Source organism: Neocloeon triangulifer, unplaced genomic scaffold (genome assembly GCF_031216515.1).
Source record: "Neocloeon triangulifer isolate White Clay Creek 2 clone unplaced genomic scaffold, ASM3121651v1 ptg000017l, whole genome shotgun sequence".
Taxonomy (NCBI): domain Eukaryota; kingdom Metazoa; phylum Arthropoda; class Insecta; order Ephemeroptera; family Baetidae; genus Neocloeon; species Neocloeon triangulifer.
Genome location: NW_026775559.1, coordinates 8,682,903 through 8,710,682, shown reverse-complemented (window position 1 = coordinate 8,710,682; position 27,780 = coordinate 8,682,903). Strand labels below are relative to the sequence as shown.

Sequence of the window (27,780 nt, the reverse complement as noted above, 5' to 3'; positions counted from 1 at the left end):
AATGCAGAAACAATAAAGGAAGCCGGATTTTATTTCATCAATAAATTAATGAACACCTCGAGTGCAAAAAGGTTCCATAACTACTATAATTATAAAGAACCTATATAAAAACGAAAATAATTTCTTTTAAAAATATAAATAAAAACAATAACTGGAGAACAAATAGAACAATTTAATTTTAGGCAAGCTGCATACAAGTTGGATATGCAACCCGCTACACACACTTGGTGCTCATTGATATTTATATGTGTTTAAAATAAAGAAAAAAATGTCATAAAAATAAAACGTTTTTTCAAACTGCAATTCAAAATTAAATGAGCCTCACTGCGGCCTATGGGGTCTTTTTGACCTCGGACGTTTTAGTAAAATTATAGCTAGTGTTGGTGCCATTTTTGTTCATGCAACAATTCCTTTTTTTAATTTATTGTTTCAACGATTGAATGCAAATTTTATTAGTAATTTATTTGTATTTTTAATCCGGACAAATGATAATATTTTTTTGCTTTTATTGCTTTATTAAGATGTTTTCTGCGCGAACGCGAACCACTTTCAAATGGTATCAATTTTTCAAAAAATTATACCATCGTCATGCAGGATGAGGAACTTGTAGGAAGGAAATGGCAATAATTTTATATATTCAATACTTGACGTTGGAGAAGAGCAGAGATCAAAACTCATCGCACCCTCGACTGCACCAGTCGATGAAAATCGCATCAATTACAAAAGGAAGAGAGTGAGGGGTGGCAGGACGGACGGACGGGCTCAAAGTTCTCTCTCTCTCGAGGGGTCGCTGCACCAGCACTTGCGGCGCACAAGCAAGGGTGGTACGTGTGTGTGTGTGCTTGGGCTGCGCGAGTGGAGGAAGCTCCGGGTCAGCGGCTCGGAGGATCAGGTCGATCGATTGGCGCTCCTCGCAGAGACCGGAAGTCACGGCGGCGGCAGCGCGCGGCGGCGGCGGCAGTGACACGCGGGCGTGGTTTGTCACCAGGTGTCGCACGCATGAGCCCAGCGGCCGGCCAATGGGGTCGCGGTGACACCGGGGGGTGCGCATGACCCGGCGGCACCGCCCCCGACCTCGCCGCCGCCAGTGCCACCGCGCCGGAGACGCACCACCGACAGTGCAGCCGAATGCAGCACCCTCGATGCATCCGCTCCGACTCGCTCCCCTCAACGTAAGTCGCCCGCTTTTTTCTTCAATTCTCTGCTTCGACAACGTGTGTGCGAACCACCCTGTTTGCGTGCATATCGATCGCGACTAACGGACTCACCTCTCCGAGCCAATTAACCATTCACCCCCGCCAAAGGGAATTGATTCCCACGCGTGACACCCCTAACTAGACATATTATATTTTTATATATACTTATTTGAATTTTTTTATTTTTTTGAAAATTTTATAGACAGCATGAAATATTTATTGATTGAATTAAATTGCTGCATTTTACTTAAAAAAATTTTATTTTTAAAATTTTTTGTTTGCAGTTTTTGTATTTAAAAATCATTTTTTTTTTTTGTATCTTATGCCATATTTGATACCTGCAGCATTATTTATTTGAATTCAATATTAGAATTTTTTTAAATCAGAAACATAAAACGCTTGTTGATTTTCTTGCAATTCTCTGCCTCTGTCGTCTTCCAATAACGTTTTATAATTTGAATTTATAGCTGTATCATCTAGTTTTCCTAATCTCAGTATTCGCATTAAATTGTTCCGCTCGAGTTGCAAGACGTGTTTCCTAGAAGAGCGTGGATAACGTTCAAGTCAGCGGCGCATAAGACCCTTCCGTGTGTGTAAACTTTATTATTAGCACCACGCAGCAGTGGTCGCGCTCTTTTACGACGCGCTCTTAAATGGCCACGTTCTAACTTTTGCTCTTGATATGCCACTTTTTGCAGCCGAGCATCAAATGACATGCATTCCCATCATCTTCTCGATCTTCATAAAAAAACGAAAAAAAAAACAGAGAGGCTGCTTTCTGCTTTCTTGAAATTTTATTTGGGGGCATTTAATTCTTTAAATCTTCCTTTATGCATCCATGAAAATCTTGAATTTTTAAATATAAAAAACACGCCACTTTTTGTCCAAGATTATTTAACTCGCTTAAAAACAAATACATTTAACCTCTGTTTATTTATTTATGTATTTAATTATTTTTTGCTAAAAAAAATATTAATATTATAATAAATAAATAAAATATTAGTAATTTAATTATTTTTAATTTTATTTTTAAGTCAGTTCTTTTTTCAATTGTTAATAAATGTTGATTAACTTAATTGTTTATTAATTTTTTTATATAGATTTGGCAGGAAAAAACAAATCTGCCTTTTTCCAACGCCTCTGCGCATTTGCAATTCTGTACGTTATTTACACGCAATATCGCGTTTTTTCATTTATTCATCCCTCAGCCGGTTCCCACACGGAATTGTGTCGTATTGTGAGAGAATGACGCGCTTTGTCTCTCCCTCTCGCTATTTGTGTCAATCAATTATTCAGCAGGCGCTCGTCCTTTTAATCACAATTCGCACTCGTCGTTTTTGACGCAGCAGCACACGGCTCTTGCAAATATCATGCAAAAATTATGTACATCCTCGATCGATGAAATTTTTCCACACAGCTGGAAATATAACTTTTTTGTGCTCAAAAATTTAGAAATACACTGAGAAATAATTTTTTTTTAAATTTTTTTAATTTTTTTCAAAAACAAAGATTTTGTTTCCATTTAAAATATTATATTGATTAAAAGCAAAGTCGTCTCACATAAATGTGATATAGAATTAGTATTGATCTTGTCTTCGTTAGCATATTTCGGTGCTGAAATTTCGTCTCCATCGGCATCCGTGTATTTATGCACCATTTGGGCCTAATTGGCGAGCCGACGGCGTTCTTTTTCGCGGTCTCTTGACCGAAATCAGTTTATGCTCCGCGCGCCGGCAGATAAATAAATCTGCCGCCGCGAACAAATGATGCTCATTGCAAAACATCTCCAGTTAAAATGCCAATTGGAATGCTGGATGGACGTGACTGAGCCGGCGGATGCCAATTTCTCAGCGTGTTTTCCTCTCTTTCACTTCACATAATTCAACCAATACAATCATGCATTGTGCAAGTTGTGTCTGTCCTCAGCGCCCAGCAGCAACCTATATACTTGCGATTTAATTGTCCTCATCCGCGAGGCGTCCGACGGAAGCTTGGCAAAGGATAATCTAATTTTGCCTCGAAACATCACAAAAATAAATAATAACGCCTTGTCTCCTGTTGCGGGAAAACAATTGTTTGGCGTTATTGAGCGAGAGGTAAAATGTAGGCTGAAGAATTCTCAGAAAATTATCACCTTCGTACATGCTGCTCACATATGCCCTATTTTCTGTTGTCAATTTCCTACTTTTTTCAATAAATTACTAACATGTAATTTAAAAAAAAATAAGTTTGGCTATTTAAAGATATCTGTTGGCTAGATGGCTATTTATAGTAAATTTTCAATGAATAAAAAAATAAATTGATATTTTTCCATTAAGTATTTATATTTTCAATCTTTTAACTTTCAAAAAATTGTTTTAATTTTGCAGCAGGTTTTTTTATGTTTTCTATTTGATTGAATGCCTTATTTTTCAACGATGTATATTGTAAAAAATGTAAATATTCAATAGGTGTGACATTTATCAAAATTATGCTGCATTATTATTATTTAAACACGGATTATTTAACTTGATATTTTGCCTCCCTTTAAGACTTATAATTTCCTCCATTCTTTTTCATATAAACCTCATTTTGATATCGCCTGCATGGTCTCATTGTCAGCGCACTCTGCATGAAAAGAAGAATATGCTGTGGGAAAGCGCGTGGCTCTCGCGCACAGGGTCCAAAGGGGCACCACCCAAAGACAAACAATGCCCCGTTACGGACCGAACCACAAAGGGATTCGCGGCTGCTGGAACAAAAGCAGGTCTTTCTTTCGCCTGCTCAATTTTCGGCGCGATAATTTGACATTTGAGCGAGAGCCTTGAGCGGCTCGCCTGCGTCCAGTCGCTGCGAACACACACAAAAGATAATAAAAGCCGCGGGAGGCAGACCTACAATATTATTATATCAAAAAAGGTGCATCTCCTTGATTTGGTCACGCACTTGGCCAGGTGTCGCGGCCGAAATGCGCGCCGCGTAATGCCAAATATCACCTATAAGGCAGGCATGTTGTTATTACCGCGCCCCGTATATATAAAATAATAGGCTTCCTATTTATTATCGAGGGACGAGCCAGCTGTCTGCGTTTGATCCAGAAATGGATCAGCGGCACGCGAAATCAAGCACTCAGTGTTTCCGATATATATAAAAAGCAGACGTGCAACCTGAAACGCGCGGTATGCATCTCCAATTTATGCAAATTAGCTGTCGGCAATTTAATACAATCCGCGTTTTATTTGAAATTTAAATATGCATCACGGTGGCTCGAAAAATGAGAGAGAAAATCAATTGACTTGTTGTATGCTGATTTATTCACGGGAGGATTTTTATTTTTCATATTAAATGAGGCGCGCAGGAGACTTTATGGGCAATGAGCTCTGCACACTTATCTTTTACGATCGCCTCTCTAATAGGCATCGATTGCATGCAGAGCAATTTCTGCCTATTATTATTCAATGCTTATCTCACCAGTCAGCACCGCATTTTGTCTTCAATCATCTCTCTGTGTTTGCTGCTGACAGAAATTATTTACAGAGGAAGTTTGTTCGTATTCAATTTTGAAGTTTAAATTTGGCCTTACCTCATAATTTTTAATGGATAACTATCTAAGTTTGAGATTTAAAGCAGTTACAGTTTTTTATGAATAACTTAAATTTAACCAATTGTTTTATATTTTATATAAAAAAAAAATATATTTTTTAATTTAATTGTTGAAAATTATTGAAAAAATATTTTGAAATATTGGAAATAAAAGATTTTTTAAAATTAGTTTATTTTTATAACATTAAGAATAAGATTTCATATTGATTTTGTTTTATATTCATGCTATTTTCTATATCAAAGAGATCTGGTTGTGAGTTAGATGAAATTATGTGGTTCTGCATATACCCATTATTGATAGAATGATTAAAGTACATAAATCTCATTGCTCGATTAACATCTTAAAATATCACATAGAAAAGAAGCCGCCAAGGCATGGCATCACAGAGTAAAAAAGTTTTATGAAGGCACTTTGCTGCCCACGCACGTTTTGTACAAAACTTTTAGTTTTTTATGCGGGCGCGGTGTAAAAAGCAACCCTTTGAGAGAGGACAAAACGCAGGCCCGCGCGTCAATTGACCCGCCGCCGGCTGGTGCTTTGATGGCGTCTGAAAAAGCGGCCGAGATGTCACCCGCCCATCAAAAGCCATCTCTCTCGAGTTGGATAGAGCGGCAGGTCTGCGTTTCCAGAAAGGCATTAAAAAGAGATAAAGAGAGGAAAAAGGTCCGGGACTAAGTAAGTCACTCGCGCAGCAGCCGGACGGGAATATATTTTTTATCAGCCTTGTATATTTCGAGCGGCGCTCTCAAGTGGTCCAAATGTGGTGCTGCTGTGTGCGGTCCTCGCTTTTTCTCTCTCTGCGCTCAGCATATTCGTTTGGGGTGAGTGAGAAAGCGAGAGAGTCGAGCTGTCACTCGAGCCTGTTGAGCGCGATGTCACTCGCGGCTGATTCAATTTGCATCGGCTGTCTGTCTTTTGGCTTGTAATTGAGCCGCGCGCAGGCCTGCCGAATGTCTCCTGTCAATATGCATAACGAGCAATGAGGCAGCCTTAATGCACTCTCGAGACTACATTAAGCAGAGCAGCTACACAACCACTCGAATCAAAGGACCGAAAGCCACAGATGTCCAGACGTGTATATCACTTTTTAAAAATAACAAAAATTTAATTTTTTACTTGAATTAAATAGTTGTTAAAGATATTAATTTGTTTTGTTTAAATTTATATTTTTATTAATATAATGATACAATTAATATTATTATGCTGTTTTTTAATTATTAATTTATTTTATTATTTTTATTATCAATTTAATAATATTAATTTTATCAAACAAATTTAATATATTTGTCTGTTACACAATAATGGTTTAATAACACAATAAACATTATATGGCTTATCAAATTTTGTTGTGATAATTTATAATAATTATTATCATGAACTCAAAATTAATTATTTTGATTTAAAATTATATAATTAAAATCCTACTCCACATAGAGTTCCCTCGGAGGCAATTGCACCTTTAAAAAATCCAAGTACCCAATAAAAAGTTAATTCAACCACAATGGCATGTCTGTTGATTACCATTGGACCACTGTTAATCTGAATTGTAACCGCGTTTGCATTAGAGTAACCAAATCAAATTAAATACAATACGCTAGATTTTTTATATGGGCAAGATATCCATTCCTTCGCCTGAGAGTTAAAATTAAGAAAGTTAAAATTAAATAAAAAATTTCATCCGAAGCTTCCAGCGAATGTAAAATCCTTGATTAAAGATCGTGATAAGGCAAGAAGGAGAGCGGAAAAAGACTGTTCAAGTGCATCGTTTAATATTTTTAAGTCGCTCAGAAATAAAGTAAAACAAATTATTTTGAATTTTCAAAAGTCAGTAATTTATAAGAACTTGGAGCAAACTTCAGGCTCTAAGCATATGTGGAGTAAATTGCGATCTCTTGGACTGGTTAAAGATAAATCGCGAGTAGCTGAACTCTCGCAAAATTTGGACGAGCTTGTGAATGACTTGACTGTGAAAAGATCGCCTAATGTATTAGATAAATTAGATTATAATTTTTCAATTCCTCGCAAGATAACGGGTGAAAAATTTTATTTTAAACATGTAACTCCATTGGAAGTTAAACTTGCTCTGAAAAGTATAAAGTCGCCAGCTGAAGGCACTGATAGTATTTGCAACAAAATGCTTTTGAATATTGTCGATATAATTCTGCCAACACTTACGTTTATTATAAACCTAGTGCTGCAAACTTCTCATTTCCCAGCTATCTGGAAAAAAGCAATTTTAATGCCACTGCCAAAGGTTCGCTGCCCTTCAAGTAGCTCTGATTTTAGGCCAATAAGTTTATTGTGTGTCACCTCGAAGGTCTTGGAAAAAATCGTTTTTGATCAGATGATGGATTTTTTATTAAAAAATGAAGTGCTTGATAAGCTTCAATCTGGCTTTCGTAAGTTACGCAGTACAACAACCGCTTTATTAAAAATCGCAGAAGATCTAAGAGTTTCAATGTTTAAAGGTGAAGTTACTCTCATGGTTTTCTTAGACTATTCAAAAGCATTTGACCTAGTTGACCACCGTCTTTTGCTACATAAGCTAGACCAATTAAATTTCTCAACGCCAGTCCTTAAATTTTTTGAGAGTTATTTACTAGGCCGCCAACATGCAATTAAAAACAGTGATGGGAATTTTTCGCAGTGGTGTAAAATTGAATGCGGCGTGCCCCAGGGATCGGTTCTTGGACCCCTTCTGTTCTCTTTATATACTCATGATTTACCGGCAGTTTTAAATAATAGATGCAAATATCATGTTTATGCGGATGACACTCAGTTATATCTCAGCTGTAAATCTAATAACGTTAACGAGTGCATACTAATTATGAATGATGTTTTAAAAGACATTGTTTCCTGGTCTGAAGCCAATGGGCTACAACTCAACCCGACTAAATCTCAAGCGATGTTTGTTTGCTCAGAACGGAATAGTGCTTTAATCGCTGAGACCAGGACTGCGAAATTGTACCTTAAGGATGCGGAAGTAAATTTTGTACATGAAGCTAAAAATCTTGGAGTAATGTTTGATAAAAATTTGTCGTGGAATGCGCAAGTGTCGCGGATTTCGCAAAAAGTGTACGGCACATTAAAGAGCATAGAAAAATTTAGAAATGTAACTCCCGAAAAAGTACGCATTAATTTGGTCAAGAGCTTAATTTTACCTCACTTTGATTATTGTGACATTGTTTTTTGCAACTTGACATCTGCCCAGGTAAACAAATTGCAAGTGTTGCAGAACCATTTAATCCGCTATATTTATGATGTAAAAATCGGCCAAAATTTATCTCCGTTATATAAAAAATGTGAAATTTTAAAAATTGCTGATAGATATCAATTAAAAATTTTAGTGCAGACGCATAAAATTCTGTATAAAAATTGCCCGGAATACTTAAATGATTTTGTAACAACTATGTACGACGTTAACTTATTAGGGCGTACTAGAGCGCACCGTATGAAACTGCTCGCTCCTTTTGTAAGTGTTGATGTTCCCGAAAACTGTTTCCAAGTGCAAAGCTATAGGTATTGGAATTTGTTACCACCAAACTTGTGTCTTAATGAAAATGTAAATTTTTTCAAGTCAACGCTGAAAAAGCAATTCATTGAGAAATATTAATGTTGTCTTTCTCTCTTATTTTAAATCTTTATTTTGTCATTATTATGGATGAGTTCATGTATGGGGCATAGTTGCCCTCAGTTTTGAACCCAATAAACAAATTTCTGAAACTAAAATGGTTCAAGCCAGGAAATGCGGAAATGTTAGAAGTTTCAAATTTTCTTCAAGTTTTTTCCTTTTTTGCCAAAATATAACCATTTTAATGGTAGTAACCAATTAATACGTCAATTAACCTCAAGGTTATGAGAGATTTTTTCCAAATTAATAAAACTTTACTAAAAATGCGTCTGACAAAATAATTTTGTTATGAAATTAGTAATTAAAAATCATTTTTATTTTAAAAATTTTGGTATGTCCAATTTTTAATGTTGGCAAATATCAAATTAATACAATTAAAAAATTTATTTTATTCATATTTCAAATATACATTCTTTACAAATACCGTTTTAATTATAACGATGAAAAAGCAGCAGACCTTTGCTTGCACTCTGATTGTGAGTAGCGCGATATTTTCAATTCAAATGTGACCCTCTTTCGCTAATGCACATAGGAAGAGGCGCTCTGGTTTTTTGTTCTGAGCGAACCCAGAACCCCCGGTCACGATCGAGCTCATACTATAGTCAAAGACGGGCCTTGTGTGCTGCCCTCCTCCTTTTGCTGTATATATAATACTGCACGTATATATAGTTGAGGCCACTTGAGCAACCCTTGCCAGAATTATGACGCGTCTATTTTCATGTCGACGAGCAGCGCAGATATTATTATTCGGAGGCACATACATAATGTACACACACATATTCCCCTGCGTGCTCCGCAATGGGTGTGTGTGACAATATGACTGCAGCCTGTTCGTTCCCTTTTCAATTAACCCCCTCGCTCAACCCTTGACCCCCTCTCTCCGGACGAGACAACGACGACGACGACGGTAATCCAATTTGCTGGACGCTCTCATGTTGTAATACGCGTGTGTGAATAACGTACAAATGCAATTCAAGCAAGTCAAAACTCTTGTAATGAGAAACGCGATGCGTGGATTATTCATAAATTCTGCGGCCGAACGCGAGTGAATGAACGGAAAAGCGGACAGGGAGAGATAAGCACCCAGATTAGATTATAAAAAATTCATTTAGATCAGTTCAAGCACTGAATAAAAAAAAGGGTTAAAAATACATTTTTTTTAATGTCGCACACCTATGGTGTTCTCTTTAATAAATTCAATTCAAAATACATTTTGATTTTATTTTCCAAATCATTCCAAATAATTTAAGTTATGAGAGAATTTTTTTATAAAAAAAAATTCAATTTATTTTACCAGGAAAATTAAATAAAAATAAAAAAAATGGTTGGTCAATATTACCATTATTGTGAGTCAATTTAAGATTTTGAAGCACCGATTTGATCAATATTAAAATAGGCATACCATGGGTAAATATTTTAAATCACAGGCAAAATGTGTTAAGAGGAACCGAATAATTTTTCATATTTTTGTTTTAAAGAATTTAGAATCCAATTAAAGCTACAAAAACATTTTTTATGGCTCTCAATGTTTATTTTCTCTGTATAAGCTTAAAAAACTCACAAAGTGATGCCGCGTCAACTGAAAAATGTCTCCCTGTCTCTATTTGCCCTTTTTATTAGAGTCGTCTGATGCCTTTTGTTTTCTTTTTGCTTTTAGGTTGTTAGAGTTTTTGTGTTGCACAGTAGCAGAGGCGAGTTGTCAAATAAAATATAATTTTTTGTCCTCCCGCTAAAGCACACACGTTTCGAAAGAGAAGTTTGTTTGCCCAAAGACCCGGGCAATAAAAATCCGAAAGGCGGCGGCGTCCCTTGTGTGATATGGAAAAAGGGTTGCCGCTGTGGAGAGGAAAACGACATGCACAGGATAAAAGCTCGAAATGTGTTTGTTGCAGTGGGCCTCGGTGGCCTCGTGGTTCCTGCGGCCGCCGCCACCGCGCCTCTCCAACGGCCACGCCAGCCCCCTGAACACGGTAAGGCAAATACGAGCGGTGGTGCTAATTGCACGCGGAATGCACTTTTCACATTTGTCGTCCCTCGCAGGCCATCAGGTGCACGGTGCCGGGCTGTCCGTGCGACTGCTTCGTCCCCGGAAAGCTGCAGCTCAGACAGTGCGACTCGTGTAAACACGGATGGGTGCCGCACGGTGAGTATTATTCATACAAGATTCATTCACAAACTTGTCTAAACAGAGAAAAGAATGAAAGTCACTTCCTTCCTCTGGAATTAATTGAAGAATGAGGATAGGGAAAAAAACGCAATTTTAATAAAGTTCCTTTAAAATAAGATTGGTGATTAAATCGGCCTTGACAAAAATTTAAGATTTATATTTAATTGTAAGCAATTTAGTATAATATGTAATTATGGAACATAATTTTTTTAATCTCATTAAATTTAGGGAAGAAAATTAAACTCTTCAAGTGTAATAAATTATCGCGCACGTATCTATATTAATTTACTGGTTACAACACCTTATTTTGTTGATTTTCACTAAACGTTGAATATAAAGGGGATAAAATTTGATCTTTTATGGTATATATTTCTTTATATACTTCTTACTATACCCAGCAACTTCTTTTTACATAAAAAATTACTAATTAACAACTAGCTAAACAATAATGACATATTTTTATAAAATATTTATTAAATAAGTAATTAAGAAATAAAAAAATTTAAAAAGATTTATTTTAATTTTTTTATAATTTAATATGAATATATTTATAAAATTATGTATCTTTTATTATTTATCATTTTTTTATAATTTATATCAGATATTTTAAAAAATAAGTATATTCACCGGCCGTTTAACCAAACATTGTTCAGATATCTATGATTTCTCAATATTCTTCTGCAGCCCTTATGAATCCTATAAATCGGAAGATATTTTAAAGTAACTATTACCTGATTAGACTAATTCTTAATGCTGATTCCAAACTGCTGGGTTAATGGAGAGCATAATATAAATATAGGAAATTATAATTGTCCGCGCTACGGATGAATGGCGAAACAACCGAAGCAGCATCTTGAGGCCAGAAATAACCCTCCGCTCGGACTTTTAGCTCACGTCATATTATTGTCCGGCGTGTTGTGCACCCGAGAGTGTTCGTTTCCTGATGGTGCGTGCAAAACACTGTATAACAGCTGTGTTGCGTAAAAATTTTGTAATCAAAATTCCATTCCTATTTTGAGCTTTCATGGATAACAAACGATTCAAGTTTAGGTCTCCGAAAATACAAAAATAAATCCAATAATTTTATGTCTCAGTTAATAATTTAATTTGGCTGTATATCAGTAAGATAAATTTACTCATTCTGACTATTTAAAACACCATATAAAATATCTGATTTGTGCTGAAGTAAAAAGGATGGAAAAACGGGTTTAAAATTAAACATTCTCTCAAGTTCATTTTCTTGGCAGGAATTTTTTATTTTTTAATTGACTTCAGACATATAGATATAGCTTAGCCAGAATCCAAAAATAATAATTAGCAAAAACATTAATACCAGATAAAATTTTAATTACATTTAAACATTTTTCTTTTAGAACTATTTTTAGATGGATTACTATGCGGATTACTTGAAAACGTGCGAGAGAATAAAGAAAAATAATTTTGTGATGGATGATACTCCTCAATTTCAGAATTTGAAATTTTAATTAAAATCAATTCTCTTTCATGATAAATTATTTTACTCTATAAACCAAATTTCTACAAAAAAAAAAGACACAAGCACGCACTTAAATATAACATAACTTTTTTTGTAAAATTTGAATTTTTTAAGTTGAATAAGAAACCTTTTCAGGAGAGATAATACAATAACATTATAAATTTTAATTTATTATTTTTAAAATTAAAAATTTTATTATTTTCAGGATTTGTTTTCCCTATATCGTTAAATATAAACATGCCGCATATAAACTTGAGACAGCTTTTTAAAATCAATCATTCCCACTTCCCCTCCAAATTACATTTAACAACCAGAGAAACAAATTTCTCATTCAAACAACATTTCATGCCTTTGTATTAGATAAGCAATCGCGTATCAGAAACAAAAGATCGCGTGTCAACCGCCGCAAAGCAACAAACCCTCTCGCGCGAGGGGAACTTTTAAGATCAATCCGCCGCGATAAGTATCTCTTTTCTGAAGACGAAAGCTTATAATAATTTTCGATCACCTCGGCTGACACAACCGACGCGTCGCTTATTCCCCAGATTGCGCCAGCCCGGCACGAAAGGGTTGCACGCGAAAAAGCGACCCTCTTTAAAGCTCGACTCGGAGGCGCGGTTTCGACAATTTTGATATCAAAGGGGAGGCGCCTGCGGCACTCGAATGACAAAAGCACGCGAGGATGTGTCACTCAACAGGTTTGTCACCGCAGCGATTCGATTAGGTCCCAACCCCTTCTCCCCGGCCAATCAGCCAAATCCAATTTGCTCAATTACCCCGTCCGGCCCGCGGGGACCGCAGCGCGCAACGAGACATGCTCGCCGCGGGCCAAATCATATTTAACTTATATACCGTCATGACGGGCAGTACAAAAGATTTCAAATCGTTAAAAATGAAAAAAAAAAAAGTATAATTGAGGAGGAAACCTTTTATTATGAAAATTTTTCAAATAATTTTCTGCAATGTTTTATATAATTATATTAGAAAAATAAGGTTCAAGTGAATTTTTTAAACAAGGTTAATTAAGTTAATTTGATTGCAGCTCTATTGAATGATATTGCATTCAATTACAACGCCGGGTAAAAAACATGAAACATATTATAACTTAACTTTGTTCATGAAACATAATCCCTGTTGCAATTTAACAGTAATCTTTAGCATACAGCTTAAATCCAATGAATTTTTAATCCAAACTATATTGAATCGGATCTATTCTTCAATATTTTATTATTAAAATATTATGTGACAAGTAATATTTTTATATAAATATAAAATATTACAAGTATATTTGATAATTAAATATAATACTTACGATTTTAAGCTCTAAATTAAAAAATTATTATTATTAAGAATAAAAATTTAATATTTTAAAAATTTAATAAAAAGAAAATGTATCACCAGTAATAAATGTTATGTAATAAACATATGTTGTTAAAATTTTAAAACCTAATTAAAGAAAAGAAAAATTAAATGCTTAATAAAAAAATCTCTTGTTTTGTAAAATTAAATTAAATGTTTATACACTACTCAATTCGAATGGAGGTTCAATAATTTAACAATTGTCATTTGTCGTTTTTAAACTCCATCCAACTTGGCTTTCCGTAAAGTATTATAGCAAAAATAAGTAGAATAATTCATGACTTATATAGTAAAACACGTTCAAAGGAGAATAAATAAATGAATAAAATTCCAGAATTTCAATAATCAAAGGGGACTTTCTTGTCAATGCTCTAATCTTCGTGTCCTTTCACGTTTGATGGCCCACCCAAAGAGAATCTCTGTGCTGCATTTATTCAAAGTCAGTTTGTTCGGGCAGAATTATTCATTTCGAGAGTGAATCATTTGGCAAGTTTGGGTTCGGGGGAGCAGCTGGAAAAGCTGCAGCAGGGAGGGCCATTATCATGCAGGGGCTTATCTTGTAAATCAGACGTGTGGACACGAGGAGGCTATTTACTGACGCCGGTCACGCGACTCTACAACCAAACACTCTGTGTATGTTTCATGTCCGCTGCAGCACTGGACAAACTGGGCCTGGGGCCTGCCGTCGAGCCGGTGCAGGCGTCGGTGGCGTTCGACGTGGCCTCGCTGGTGCTGTACGGCTGCCAGGCGCTGCCCATCAGACTCAAAATCCTGCTCGACCGCGTCTTCTCCGTCCTGCAGCGCGACGAGGTGCTCCAGGTGTTGCACGGCTTCGGTTGGAGCCACGACGACTATTCCAGGGGATACATCCTCCAGGTAAGATAAAATAAAAAATAAAATTAGTAAAAAAAATAATTTTGAATTTAAATTAGATTTTTTTTAAATGATAGTTGATTCAGATAAAAAATTAAGAAGTTAATTAATAAGGTAATTTTTACTTGTACTGTCACTAATTAATTAAATTCAATTCATTTATTCTCTCACAACAGGTCAATATTTTTTTTTAATAAATTAAGTTTAATGTTCATAAAACAAAAACAGGAAATTGTGAGTAAATCTAATTCCAGTTTACATTTCGCAATAATTAATTAATAAAATAAAAAAATAAATAAGCTCTGTGGTTGGCGCTAGTTTTTCCTTCTTAAAGTTTTATTTTTTTAAATAATCATCTACAAATTTTTTTTACCAATGAGCTGCGTTTTATTGCAAATTTTATTTCACTTTTGAAAGTCTTGCACATTTTTGGAGCGACAAATTATACTGCAAATGAGGCGGTCTTTATTATACATGCAAAAAAGCTGAGAGCCCTCTCTCTGTGCAAGTACACTTGGGAGCGATCATTATACGAGCGGTGTGTATATATTTGTGCCGGCAAAGTTCACCATTTTTATTTAAATGAGGCGCGCAGACTTATTATTTGTCTTGGCATTGTTTGCCGACGTGAGATTACCGTGCGTGGAGTGAGTGAGAGCGGAAAAATCAATGGACGCAAGTGCTGCGCGCTGCGAGTTTTTGACTGAGAGAGGAAGAGCGCAGACTGATGTTAGTCATTGTTATCAATTTTAATGAGCTGCTACCGAGCAAGCGAAAGCAGCTAGCGACGAGGCAAGGGTTACAAAATAACCCCTACGGGACTCGATCCGCCGCATTTTCATCCCTCTCTTTTTGAACCTGCTGCTGCGTGGAATATCTCTCAATTTCGCGCACCCCTTTCACTGCCTTTTTTCCCCGGCGCAAGTTTGTTTAAAAGCGCATCTCGCCGGCTTTTACGCTTTATTGTTATTATCAGCGCGACACAAAAGCGCAGAAATTTTGTAATTCTTTTAGCTCAAGGAAATTTCCTCCGCACCTTTCCATGTCTTTTTTTTATAAACGGCGCACAGCTTGGCAGTAAAGAAAGCGGCGGATTAAGATAATAAATATGAAAAAGGGGTGAGTCTAGAGACGAGATAAGCGCATAAAAAATTGACAAATTTTGCAACTAACTTCACCTGCTTTGGAAAAAAACGTCAGAAAACGGCCTAGGGCGGACAGCGAAAAAAAAGCTTTTTATTTACCTACAGGTATCAAAAAATTGCATCACCATGGCTTTGAATATAATAAATACAAGTAGCAAAGCTTTTACAATATTATTTGTTTAAATTATTATTATAATCTAATTTTTGCAGTCATTTTTATTGTTAATTTAACTTTAATTTTTTTTTAAATTTTATTTTATTAAAAATTTAATGGTACATGCATGATGTTTTTACTAAATAATATCAAACATCCTAGCAATTCTATTTTTATTGATTAAACATTTTCAAAATCCATTTTTTTTAACAAGGCCATTTTAAAATTTAAATTATAATACATGAATTTATAATCTGATGTTGGGAAAGTGGATTGTTCCATTCATTATTTACATTAAATAATCATTTAAAATCAATTAAAGCTATACTAACATCTTAATTATCAAATCTGCGCCGATAATTTTAAATTATTTTTCATTTTATTAAACTGTTATAAAATCTGATTGATTTTTGCTTAAATGCGGGTACTTTTTTCCATTCAAATGAACCAGCGTGGCATCACATCTCGATTTATTTTAAATTATCATAATTTCATCAACAAACACTACAAACTGGAATAATTATTTTATATTATTTCAGAATTATGTACATCGGGGAATAATTGACTCACTCGGGCAATAATTGATTCAATTATTGTGCATTTTTGACCAGTGGCCTTGATAAAGCGCAATCTTTTGTGTTCATTTTTTTTTTATCAATGCAATTTTTCCAATTTTGGTTTTGCACTATAATATCTTATTTAAATTTAAAATAGAAATTTATGCTGTCAGTAAACAACTTTTAAATTTTTATGCAAACAAAAGAACTTACAAAGCACTTATCTGTTACCTATTTTAAGGACGAGATTCGATTCATCTTTATAAAATCACCTAGGCGTTGACTGTCAAAACGTATAACGGCGCGCCATGACAAAAATGCTGGATGCAGCTTCAGAGGGTGCCACGCATCGATATATCTCATCCATGTTTAATAAAATTTTTGTGTGTTAGGGCGAGCGAGGGTTTGTTTGTGCAGCGCCATGATTAATAGGGCTAATCAATCAATTACGCCGATAATGGTCTCGCTTGCGATGACCGTCGTTGCTGGTGCAGGACCTCGGCCGCGGTGATAAATGCCCGCTGAGCACGTGGGGCCTACGCCCAAACATACCCCCGACCGACTGGCCGACGGACGCTGCAGCGTCCACATACACGTTGCTGACAACCGCGCGCACACCGCACCACAAATTTACGCCGCACCATTTATCTCGCTCTCTAATGCTCGATGCCAGCAGCGCGAGCGAAACGCGGTGGTTTTCGTGTAAACAAAAGATCCCAATCGAAGCGACGGGAGATCTCCGACTTTTTTAATCTCTCCCCGACCGCGTCCAGACGACTTCTGGGAGCCTTCGCGTCGTGTTATTCAAATTTAATGACGTCGTCGCCCTCGTACTTCATCCGTTTGTTTGTTTGTTTTTTAAAAGGGCTAAACTTTGATTTGGAGAGAGAGGGCGAGGTGCAAGAAAAAAAGCAGTAAAAATCAAAACTGTTCTGCCGGCTCGGGGGAAAATCGTTGAATCACCCATTTCGATTTAGAGCACCTGAAAACAAAAAGGCTGTAAATTTTAGATCTAAGAAATTAAATTGCTTTATTTCCAACATATTATGATATGTTAACTGAACGGCATGGTAACTGAACTAAACTTTATTTTTGTTATTGTTATTTATTTGAGAGGGAAACAATTATTTGTTGGGAAAAAAAGGCAAATTTTGATCAAACCAATTAAGATTTATAAAAGTTTACTTTCATTTCAGAGCAGTTTCAGAGCATTGTAATTTTCATCTGATTTAAATTACACAATCTAATTCGAACGCTTATGCAGGACTATAAATAACCCACAAAATAGGAAAACATATAATATTACATGTAATGAAAATAATAGTATGAACTGAGGAAAATGATTTTAAAGTGAATTTAAAAAAATAAATATAAACAAAAATACTTGATCAATTACAAATAATAATATTGTCTTTTACAAAAAATATTAAAAAAAAAAATAAAAAACAAAAACACTTATTAATATGGGTTGTCACCAAAAGAAAAGAAATATGTGGCTTGTTTAACCTTGCGTTATGTGATTCATTGTCTTCTTAAAAGTTCTAAATTTCTAATTATTATTTGCATTTGACTCAGTATTATTCATTTACATTATATACAATTAAGATTATAAATAAATCGATTGCAGAAAAAAAACTTCAATTTTGTTGAAAGCATTTTGCAACATTTTAAACCCCAAAAAACAATATTAATCAAAGAAGCTCTTAGAAGGTTTTCATCGTTTCAAGTAATTAAATTATTATTTTAACACTTATTTTTTATGGAATTTAATAATTGGTAATTTTTATGACATACTTTGTCATATTAAATCAGATAGCTTCCTATATATTTTGTTTATATTTTCAATAAAATTATATCACACTCTGGTGCCTTATTATGTAATGGTTGTATATCGATCAGTGTGACCAAGCAAGAGTTGAGAGATGGGTCATTTTAAGTGCTTTTCGGTGGACTCAGGCACTTTTTTTATTTTCTCTGTGCGCTCAAACGATTGTTGCTATTAGAAGGGAAGGGTCTCTGGGAAGTAGTGCTTGTGTCATGCAGACTTTCGAGAATGAGAAAAAATCAACTGGCTCGCTCGTCAAATTAGCAAATTTATGACCGAGCGTTATAAATACTTCAAACGCGCGAGAGGCTCCGCTCCGCATCGCATGTGTTGAAAAAATGTTCCCAGGCATAAACGTGCGTAATGGCAATTCAAGCAAATACCGTGGCAAAGAAGTGAAAATAAAGCTGCCTTTTTATGGCCCCCGGTTGTGTTGTGCTGCCTTTTTGTCCTTCTAGGAGAGCAAGGCAGCGCGACCAAATGACACTCTCACAGCAGAGACAGAAAAAGGACAAAAATAATATTCTGCCTTCTGAAATCTCCAAAAGTGCCCTTCAATAAATCACAAAATTTGGTCAGGCTTTTGTCGCGCACCCCCTCCCCCTCATCACCAGGGTCAGAGTTTATTATTTTATATACCTGCGCCGCTCGCTCGTTTCGTTATTCCATCATAAAAGGGAACGTGTATGTAACCCTTGGAATGCCGCGCGCTTTAGCATCACGGCGGGCGAGCTGGTGACACTTTTATGACCCGCAGTGGCATTTTTCGACTGCGAATAGCCCTGACAGCTCCTTATACAGAGGACCCTTCTCACCGCAGTGTCAACAGAGAGAAGATCAAAAGAACACTTTCCACGAATTTTCTAAGGTGGAAAGTAGAAAAATAAATCTGTCAAATTGGACCCAAGAGAAAAAAATTGTTTTGAATAAATTATAGCATCACTCCACATTACCAAAAGTAAAATTTCAACATTTATTTATTAATGGTCTATAATAATAATAAGGGGACAATAATTCTTAGCAACTGCGAAATTTCTTTTTGATCTTGGAAGTTTTAGCAAAATTCTTTCTAATGGTCTCGTGGTGGTGCCGTTTTATCCACCAATTCCTTTTTTTAAATAATTTTTTTCAACAATTGAATACAAAAAAAGTATTGTAACAATGTGGACAAATAAACAAGAAAAAAATAATGTAATTTACATTAAAAGCCTCATTCTTCATTTATCAAAATTAATTTAGCATTAACCTTAATTAATGAGGGTGATTTTAAAGCCCTGTAGCTTAATCATCAAAAAATAAGATTCTCAATTTTCTTCCGTTTGCATTTTCCCAAATATTAATAACTTGTTCACATTTTCACAAGAGAGCATACGTGCGAGTGAGAACGCGGCTAGCAAATATATCTATTGTGGAACCCTTTCGCAATTCTACACAAAGGTCATTTGTGCCATAAAGGGAAAATACTGCTCCTTTGTTTCGACTCTCCACATTTTTCTATAACGACACTTAACGTCAATCCAACGTCGGCCGCAATAATGTCTATTAATAGGCCGGCTGCGTATGGTTCTGTTGAAATATTCAGCAATTCCCCGCAAATCAATTCGCCGCGTGTATTTATTTATTCCCGTGATTGGAATTCATAACGTCGGGGCAGCCCCCTAAGCGAATCAAAAGCACCCCGAGGGATGATGATGCACGGCAGGTCAATTTGCTGATGAATTGCTATGCAATATTATATAATATTGGCAAGTGGATTTTTTCGCGATTTATATTTTGGAGAGCAGGCATGCAGGGATTTGGTGAAGGGCGCTCGCTAATTAAATGCCACGAGTGCCCCGAATATACATTTTGATCTGCACGTTTATCGCAGTCACGAGAGATTAGTCGGGATATTTTCATCCCCCGCTGGTTGCCCGGCCGGAATAAACCCTCGCAACCCCTATATAAAGTGAACGTTGGTGCGCATTTATATCAGCAGAGAGGGCGACTACGCAATTACACTGGCCGCGGGACAAAGTGGCACTTTAACAGGTGTCCCTCGCTCTCCGACCCGTTTGATCCGCGCCATGCCCCTGCTGGAAATGATATTATACAACACAAAGCACGCCTCTCTGTGATATTATTGCAACAATATAAATTTAATTGCTCTGTTTGCGGCTGCTGCTGTTAATTTTATTGTCTGAATTGTGTGTACATGGGCGCGACACGTCGTTAATCTGATCGCCCTGCAACCCACGCGTGCGTCCAAACACACTCGGAAACCGCAGTGTGAATTTAATTAATTTGATTTGCATTGGAGTCCTTTTATTTGAATAATAACATTTCATTGTCAATTTATTATACCACCTCTTTTATTTATTTTTTATTTTAAAACATATGTAATAATATTATTTTATTTTAAAGTTATAAAATTATAAAATTTTTTAATTTATTTTTAAAAATTATTTTATTTATTTAATTTGAATTTCATTTATATAAGTTTATATAATAAGACTTTATGCTTTTATAGTACCGTTAAGATTGATTGCAAAAAGATTATAATTTTAATTATAAACTTTACTATGATAATTTGCAGATAGTAAAATCTGTATGCGCTTCGTTCTTCCAATGTTAAAATAATAAAAATTTGTATAAGTCAGAGGGAAGAATAAATTTAATCTAAATAACTATAATTATTTTAAAAATTTAGCGACAAAACATAAATCTTTTGCTACACTAATTTATTTACATTTCTTTATTCTTCATTCAGATATACAATCAAAATATTTAATATTAAAATAAAGTATCCATGAGCTAATATAATTGATTCAAATAAAATAACAGCATTGTGTTTAATTGTGTTTATTTCATGAAATTAAATAATTATCTTTCTTAAATCGCAGCCTTTTGGTTGAACAAACGGAGCCTTTTTTCATATTATTAAAAGTCAGCGACGAAGCTGTAATTTGTGTGTTAGTCAAGCTGCTCTGCGTGCGTTCACAAAAGCTTAATTATTATTTTTAATGTAATTGTATGTCACGCGTTTCGAGCGGTCTGCCAGCCAGAGCAAGGGAAATAAAAACTAAATAGCCAATTTGGCGCGCGATTAAAAGAGCGGCCGCCCACTCTATTATTATATCGTCGTTTTTCGAGACTCCCTACATATTACTCGGCGGGACTTTTTCACTTCACAAACCGAAGCAGCAGCAAAGGGTAATAAATAGCACCTTTTGGTATATTATGAAAATATCATATCGTGTCGCTGCACAACACACAATGTTTATATTATAAACTCACAACAATAAAGACTCTCTCGCATTAGCCACGCCGAATTAGGCTGTGTGCGTGAGGGTCTGCTGCGTGTCATGTGCTTCTCAAAAAGTTTACACCAACATACCTTAAAACTGCTGTGCACTTGATGCTCACTATAATCACTGACGCGGTTTTATTTGAAACAAAAGCTCGTTTTTTTTTTTTTTTTGTTAATTTAGAGAAAATATGAAAAATTAATAAAAGTAATAATGCCGGGGATAAACTTTTATTGTAATAAATTAAAACTTGGAATCAAATTTTTTGCACATTAAAACTTGTACCAAGATGATTATAATTTTATCGATTAAAAATGTTTTTTTGTAAGATTTTTCTTATTAATTTTATTAATAAATTCCATTTTTATAATTTATTTATTATTTTTATCACCGGTTGACAGTTTCTAAACCGGCGCCACAGAGGAAGACGAAATCAAAAGTTGATGCGGCTCTCAATCGCGTCCGCCCGTCGGTGTCTGATTTGATTCTCCACGCACATCGGACACGTCGAATGCACGCAGCGGGCGCGAATAATGCAATAACGCAACAGACTGGACGCACACAAAGACACAAAACCCTTTCAACATACACACTCGGCCGAAAATCGTCTCATCACTTGACTGCCGCGCGCTCTCTTTAATTTCATTGTGCGGCGCCGCGCTCTCCGCGGTGGCATTGTCAAATCAACAGTGAATCCCGCCGGTGATTGTTGTTGTGCTCTCTCGCGACGATATACATCGTCTCGGGACGTAATGCACTCGAATGACTGCACGCCGCGTCACAACAATCAAATGCTCACTTGATATTTCCTCCTCTTATTTCGATTCTATATAAAGTGACAACAACAATAAAAAGCAACGATTGCTCTCTCGCTGCTGCTGCTGCTGCTGCTGGAGGGCGCGACCATTAACGAGTCTCTCTTGATTTCCCATTCAAGATTGGCGTTCGATCCGAGTCTCGATAACAACGCGACGGCATCAGAATTCAAACATCAAATTTGCCATTCTCGGAAATTCGAAACACAAGGGGCCAATTATGCGATCTGGAAATATAAAGCCGCACTTGACGCCGCCAGTTTATGCTTCTAATTTGGCAGGAAATTTTCCGTGTTTACGTCCAAGCTGACTGAGTGACAGTTTGGGGGGTCTGTTTTTATACGGTTTTTCCCTCAAGCGCCGCGACCAACCGACGGATAGGCAGACCCAATTTCGTGATGTTTTTTGCTTCATTTGCGTCCGCCCGTCCACCTTGCTGCACAGGCGGCCAGTAAAAAAGCGTCAGCTCGGCTCCCACGCACCCGCCGTGCAGCTCAAGGTGCACGAGAGAAAGATCCGTTCGGCCATAATTATTGGTTCTCGTCGTTGGTCAAAGCGGCATTTGAATTGCTAATGTCCATTGTGTTGTCAGTCACATGGCGGGCCTCGAGCCATCCTCGCTCGCTCGCTCTTTTCGCGCCATCAAAATATTTACGCGCCGCGTGTTTAGAATGGCCAGCGTTCCAGAACAGATTTTTTCCTCTGTTTCCAACATTTGAAATTTAAATCAGTTAAGCAACAACAACAAATTGTTTGTGTATAAGCAGGTCTCTTTTGGAGTGCGAAATATGCATGAGACAAAAACAATGGCTGCCAATGAAGAAAAAAATCTTCTTGGTGATGTGAATATGTTAACGTTTTGCAGGAGCTTTTAAAGGCCGAATTAAAAATCATGTAAAATTTCATCCATTATACACATAAATAAATTAGGGGGCAGAGTAGAATTAAAAATAATAAGCATTGTAAATTTTGCTATTAAGCAGGGAACAGCGTTTATCAGATTATGATATATTTTTCGTAGAAAGCTGCTTATGACAAATTTTTATATATTTTAAACCCCCGGCAGTCCCTGTATTAACAATATTTTAAAAATAATTTTAAATTAGTTCAATATTATAAAAAATTGGGAAATTCAGTTTATCCCCGATATGAAACTGGAAAGCAATTGAAAAATAAATTAAATATTGAAAAATAAAATTTCTTATTGAATTAATTTCAGGAGTAACAAAATTTGAATATGAAACTAATATTTGTTCATTTTTTTTTTTTAATTTAATTAAAATTATTTTCATGAGACCCTTACAATTCATAATTAAAAATATTTGAGAAATAAAAAAATGAATTATTGCAAATAGTGGTCTATCAGAATAAAAAATAATGATATAAGACAATTCCGACAGGAGAGTTGAAATCTGATAACCGCTGTTCCAGGCTTTAAAAAACTTAGATTAATAATTAATTTAAAAATAATTCAATATTGTTTCAGGATTCACAAGGAGGGGTGTTAGAACGGTGGAACATGTGCAGCCGTGAAGAGGAGCCGCTCGTTTTGCAGCAGTTCCTTCGATTTGGTGAAACAAGAGCAATAACTCAGCAATTGTTGGCGTTAGACGCACCCCCTCCCCTTCCTCCTCCTGCGTTGCGACCTCACGCCTCGGACATCAAACGTTTTATTTCACAAACACCTCCACTCGCCAAAAAGCCAGCCAGGGACCCTTTGGCGTTCCTGAAAGCACCTCCACCCTCAGCACCACCAACACCCACTGCCTCGCCAGCAAGTTCGGCTCCGAGTCCTTTGAGCATTTCTCCGCTCAACCGTCTGCAAAGCATGCAACCGCTAGACTTTCGAAAGGAAAAAACGCCGGATCGTTCACGAGCAGAAAACAAGGTTTTAAATTCACTTAATTTAACGCGATCGGACAGCGATATAGGTTCGGATGACGAAAACTCAGCTCTGAATCTGAGCAGGGACGGCCCCGAGTCATCGGCTCGTGCAATAAAGCGGCAGTGGAGTCCTCTGGGGGCGACGCTGATAAACCCTGCGACGGGCAAGAAAAGGGTGCAGTGCAGCGTGTGCATGAAGACGTTCTGTGATAAGGGCGCGCTCAAGATCCACTTTTCTGCGGTGCATTTGCGTGAAATGCACAAGTGCACCGTGGACGGGTGCAACATGATGTTCAGTTCGCGTCGCAGCCGCAACCGGCACAGCGCCAACCCCAACCCGAAGCTGCACTCGCCGCACCTGAGACGCAAGATCTCTCCTCACGATGGGCGCTCTTCCATCCCTCATCCACTTCTGCTGCCACCTCCACCCCTGATGGGGCTCACCTTCGCCCCACGACCCCAGTTTTCAGCCCCTCATCTTGACTTCTCTTCAGGTGGGTCAATCTCCTCCGAGGAGGCTGGTCTTGGAGACAGCGACAGCGTTGAAGCTCCGGCAAAGCAACGAAAGAGGAAAAACCAGCATCCGACACGAATTGCCGCGCCTTCGAGTGACGACTCCTCGGCATCTTCATCCGAAGACGCGTTGCGTCGTCTCGAAGGCCTTGAGCCGCCCTTTCGCGTAGGCCTGGGACTGGGTCACCAGCCGCCCCCGGCCCCAGGCTCTGACGACGCAGGCGACGACTTCGAAGATGAGGCGCTGCGCTGCTCGGCGTGCGGCCAGCACTTTGACAACCACTTCGGCGCCAAGATGCACTTCCAGGACGTGCATCTCAAGTTGATGCACCGGTGCAGCGTTGACGGCTGCAACGCCGCCTTCCCTTCCAAACGCAGCCGAGACCGGCACAGCGCAAACCTCAACCTCCATCGCAAGCTGCTATCAACGACGGACCGACTGTTGCTGCTGTCCGACTTTTCACCGCCGCACTCGCCACTCAACTTCGAACAGATGGACGCTGGTGAGCACGGCGTCGACGTCAAACCGCTCCTGGACTGCAACGCGTGCGTCAACAGACGTGTCCGCGCTGCTCACTGAAACTCATTTTTCTCATAATAATGCTCATCAGCACACGCTTGTAAATTCCAGTTTTTCCTAAATCTGTAAATCTTTAAGTCTGACTTATTCAAAATTCGCATTGAATAAAAGTGGATTAATTAGTTGTCCAACCTAAAAAATTGTAAGGATCATCTGAATCTCTGAATTGATTTAAATAGAGGGGAAAATTACGAATTAGCTTACTTTGTGCTGTTTTATTATGTTTAATTCAATTAAACCAACTTTTACATAACTTTTTTATTATTACTATGCCATCACATTACTTTGACTTAACCCAGAATTTCGCCTCAAATAAACTCGGAAATTGATTCAGAAGTTCAAAGCTGGACTCCAATTTGAGAACAAATATCGTGCAATTTTAAATAAGATACTTTTCAAACATTTTACGCTAGTCTCAATTTTAATTTTTAGTTGTATTTTTCGTTCTGAGTTAGTTTTTCTTTAATATGACCACTTTATTAATTATCTGTAATTAGGAACTGAAAAAATATAACTAATAAATTTTGGCAAGCCAATTCATAGTTGTCGCTGCTCTCGGTGTTGATACGTAGGTGTCTCATGTACAGCTCATCTCATCTCTCGCAATTTATAGCAATATACCTCCAATACGTGTATAAGTTGAAAGCAAAGTGTTTTAGCCAAGCAAGCATCAAGTATAAACGCGCGACCTACGCTCAGTTGAAACTCCCTGAGGGCTGCACGACTTCGTCATTACACGTGTACATATTCGCTCTGTAGTCTGGCAGTCAACGCCAAAGTTGAAATGACAAAAACAACGAGAAGAGAGTGAGTCGGTCGGCAGGGCGTGCAAATTAAAATCCGGCCGTTTTTCGCCAACAGCCATGACATCAGAAAATTTCACTCTCACGTGTACGAATGTTTTTTGAATAAATTAAATTCTCATTTGGCAAAAAAAGAAATTTGCCTATAACGTATTTCGAAATCCTTCTTAATAAAGGGACCTCAAAAGAGTCTGGTTTTGCGCAGAGAGAATCGAAATGAAAAAGTGTTTAAATTATAACGAAATAAATAATTAAAATTATAATAAAAGCATAATACTTGCTCGGTGTCAGTTGTTTCTGTAATGCTGGAACGAGACTGCACGGTTCATTGTTTCTTTTTTACAAATAGAATTAAAAAATAATATACTGTTATCACAACGTAACTCATAATTAATTATACACGTGGTCCTTTTGAAATGTATCAACGGTTGGGTCAAAAACTTTATACGACATGTCGATATAAAAAAGCATGGATTATAGTAAAATCTTTTGTGTATTGAAAGCAACATTAAAAATACTGTAATACGTTTTCTGTTGTACCATATTGTACTAAGAATAGCCCTGTCTCGCGAGTGAGAACGACAACGAACACCACCAACAATAAGTGAATTGTTAATAGCTAATAAACGACTCTCATCCAAATAAACACACTCGCACTCGATGCCAAATTCACATGGAGAGCGCGTTTGATTTCTTCCTCCTGTTAAATGTTTTTAGGGGATCCGTCGGGGTGGCTGTTGCTGTGGCGAGCAGCGGACAAATTGGCCGTGCAGAAATGGAAATCCAATAGCGAAATGGCAACAATTTGACCTGCGGGGGCCGGCAGAAGCAGAGGAGGGACGCGCTTGTGTGTGATATAAAAAAACGCTGCCTATAACCCAGGTGGACCTCCAAATTGCCGCTCTTGAAAAATTCATTGTATATTCCCCGGCAGATCGAAATCGATGTAATGCGCCTGGCCAATAACAGTATCGTTTCCTTCCAAGGAAAAAAGACCGGGCCCAATAAATTTATATATATACACGATGCTTAGTATAAAAAAATTCCAGCCCTCTCTCGACGTTTCAGCTGCGCGAACCTTTTGAGCGCTTGAAATTTGTCTCTCGGCACGATTCAATTTGGACCCGACGCTAATTAGTGTTAAATATTATCCGAAGAGCGGCTTTTCATTTTTCAATCAATTGGCTTCTCTCTCTCTCGCGGGCGGCAGGCGCTCTATTGGATCGAAACAAGCAGGGGGAGCCGATCACGGTAATAAGTGCAGATTTTTCACCAGGCTAATGGGAGCTGACTCATTAAATTTTGGTCGAGAGCTGGACGCCGCCGAGCGCTGATAAAATCCGAGTAGAAAATTCTCAGCAATTTAAATATATAAATTTTTCAGGAGTAAATAAAAATAAACATGAGGCCAAAACATGTGGTTTATGCATTTTCATTAATTCAGGAAGCGGTGAGTGGCAAAGGGAAATAAGAATTTTTTTAATATTTGTTAGAAAAAGTTCACCTTCAAGGCATTTTAGATGATCTATAAAATTTTAAGTATCAAGTATCTTATACTTATATCAAAGGATTATGAAAATTGATCAATGTAAGATTATCATTTAAGGAATTATGTGATCACCTATTTTGCTTCACATGAATTCAAGGTTAAGTCCATACTCATCTGATTGTGAAATGTAATTTTTTTTCTTTGTTTTTAATCTAGAGTTACTTAGAAAAATCATCACCTGTCCTTTTTCTTCTGCTTTATAAATATCCTTTGCAACTAAAATTTTTTGTGAAGATCAATTTTTATTTCCAAAATTTTAATTATTCATATATTTGCAAAGAGGTTTGCACACCTCACATTTGTCAATAAATCTCTAAATCTGTAACTAATTGATCTTGAATATTTTGATAAGAGGTCTTCCTGT

At 36.9% G+C, this 27,780-nt stretch overlaps 1 protein-coding gene across 1 annotated transcript; it reads left to right on the top strand.

The window, feature by feature from the left end:
• Positions 1-870: 870 nt before the first annotated feature.
• LOC132203315 (zinc finger protein basonuclin-2-like) lies at positions 871-26,508 on the top strand. Its single transcript, XM_059630985.1, has 5 exons — positions 871-1,172; positions 10,303-10,380; positions 10,451-10,553; positions 14,087-14,307; positions 23,574-26,508. Exons 1-5 carry the CDS (start codon positions 1,050-1,052, stop codon positions 25,062-25,064), a joined length of 2,016 nt encoding a protein of 671 aa, XP_059486968.1. The 5' UTR covers positions 871-1,049; the 3' UTR covers positions 25,065-26,508.
• The last annotated feature ends 1,272 nt before the right edge of the window (positions 26,509-27,780 follow it).